Consider the following 1,673-nt stretch of genomic DNA (forward strand, 5'->3'; position numbering starts at 1 on the left):
TTAATTCACCTCAATAGGAATCAGTACAATAGGACACATGGAATATATCTGTACTATATATTCAGTGGTTTTGTATGAAATAACATGTAGTTATTTACCAATGTGCCATATCATGTTATATGGATTTTATTTGGAGCCTGACTTAAATTCATGAAACAAGTCACAGTGTCACTTTATAATATAGTATAAAAAGTGAGTTACTTATTGAGTCTGAATTTCTCACTAAAGTCATGTGTTTTAAGCTCTACTACAATCAGCTCCCAACAGATGGCTATTTCATGCACAATAGTCACTTTTGTTACAGGAAATAAGACAGTGGAAGTATTATGTATCCAATGGGTCCAAAAGAGGTAAGGTAGTAGTACATTGAAAATCAAATGTTCGATGCTGGGAACGTTTATTTTAACTAACAGGGGTTTTGGGTGAAAAAAGTTTAATGCCCCTTATCATCAGAATATCCAAAAAGAGTTTATTAGGCAGACTCAGCCTTCTCAGTACTCTGTGCAGTGGCAGTGGATACAGCATCAGAGCCACCACCGTCTCTACCCTCAGTGTTACAGGCAAGGCAAGGTAGCTTCTTCTCAAGGGCAGCTCGGTACTTAGGATGACTGATGGCGTACACGATAGGGTTGTAGACGGCGTTGGCCTTGGCGAAGACAGAACCCCAGATGGAGAAAAGAGGAGTAACCATGGACCTATTGAACATTCCTCCCCAGTTGATGATGAAGTATGGGGTCCATGCCACGAACCACAGGGTGACGGTCATGAGAGCAACCTTGCACAGACGGCATTCAGCTGAGGTCTTTTGGGCTTCCTCGCTTCTCAGGGACTTTACTCCCATCTTCTTGGCTTGTTCTCGCATTCCCTTTTCGTGGGCAGCAACAGCCTTAACGATGAAGGTATAACTGTAGATGATGTACGCAAGAGGGAAAAGATATACCCATACTGAGTAGATATACAGATAACTCCTAGAGAGTTCAGTTTCTGTCAGGTAGTCAGTACCACAGGCAAGCATGTTACCCTCAGGTACATAACGGTTCCATCCAAAGAAGGGAGGAAGGCACCAAGCAAGAGTGAAGAGCCAAGTACCAGCAATCCGCATCATGGCACCACCAGATGTGAGAGGTTCAGCAGATACTCCCTTGACGATAACGTTGTATCGGTCAGCAGTGATGAAGACCATAGACCAGATGGACACGCAGCCGAAGAAAGAACCGAGGAAACCGTAGATCTCACAGAAGAATCCGCCGAGAATCCATGTTCCCCAATAAGCGTTGACCAGAAGAGGAGGAGTCATGGTAAGCATCATGAAGAAGTCGGAGATGGCCAAGTTGACGACCAAAAGATTGGCTGGTGATCGTAGAGCCTTGGTATTCATGAACACCCAGATAACAACAAAGTTACCAGCCAGGGAAAGAGATCCCATGATAGTCATCCATAATCCCAGGAGGCCATACCAAAGGGGATTCATGGGAGGGAACTGATACCAGTGGGAATGTACCATATGGAGCATACTTTCTGGCACCGTGTCTACCACTGTATAGTTCCCATAAGGATTGGTGGATGGAAGGACAGTGTCCTGAGGTGGTTGGTTCCAAGACATCTGCAATTGATTTCATATTTCAGAATTAGTACATCGTACATAACTGCTGGAAAATAAATGATGCACATTT

The 1,673-nt window shown here is 43.9% G+C and overlaps 1 protein-coding gene across 1 annotated transcript in view; it reads right to left on the minus strand.

Moving 5' to 3' along the window:
- Nucleotides 1-380: 380 nt before the first annotated feature.
- Nucleotides 381-1,673, minus strand: part of LOC119581653 (rhodopsin-like) — a 1,813-nt gene continuing 520 nt past the window's right edge. The window contains exon 2 of the mRNA XM_037929777.1: nucleotides 381-1,603. Within this exon, the coding sequence (XP_037785705.1) occupies nucleotides 473-1,603 (1,131 nt within the window). The 3' untranslated portion in view covers nucleotides 381-472. The remainder of the gene's footprint in view (nucleotides 1,604-1,673) is intronic.

This window comes from Penaeus monodon, chromosome 15, assembly GCF_015228065.2.
Source record: "Penaeus monodon isolate SGIC_2016 chromosome 15, NSTDA_Pmon_1, whole genome shotgun sequence".
Lineage (NCBI taxonomy): Eukaryota > Metazoa > Arthropoda > Malacostraca > Decapoda > Penaeidae > Penaeus > Penaeus monodon.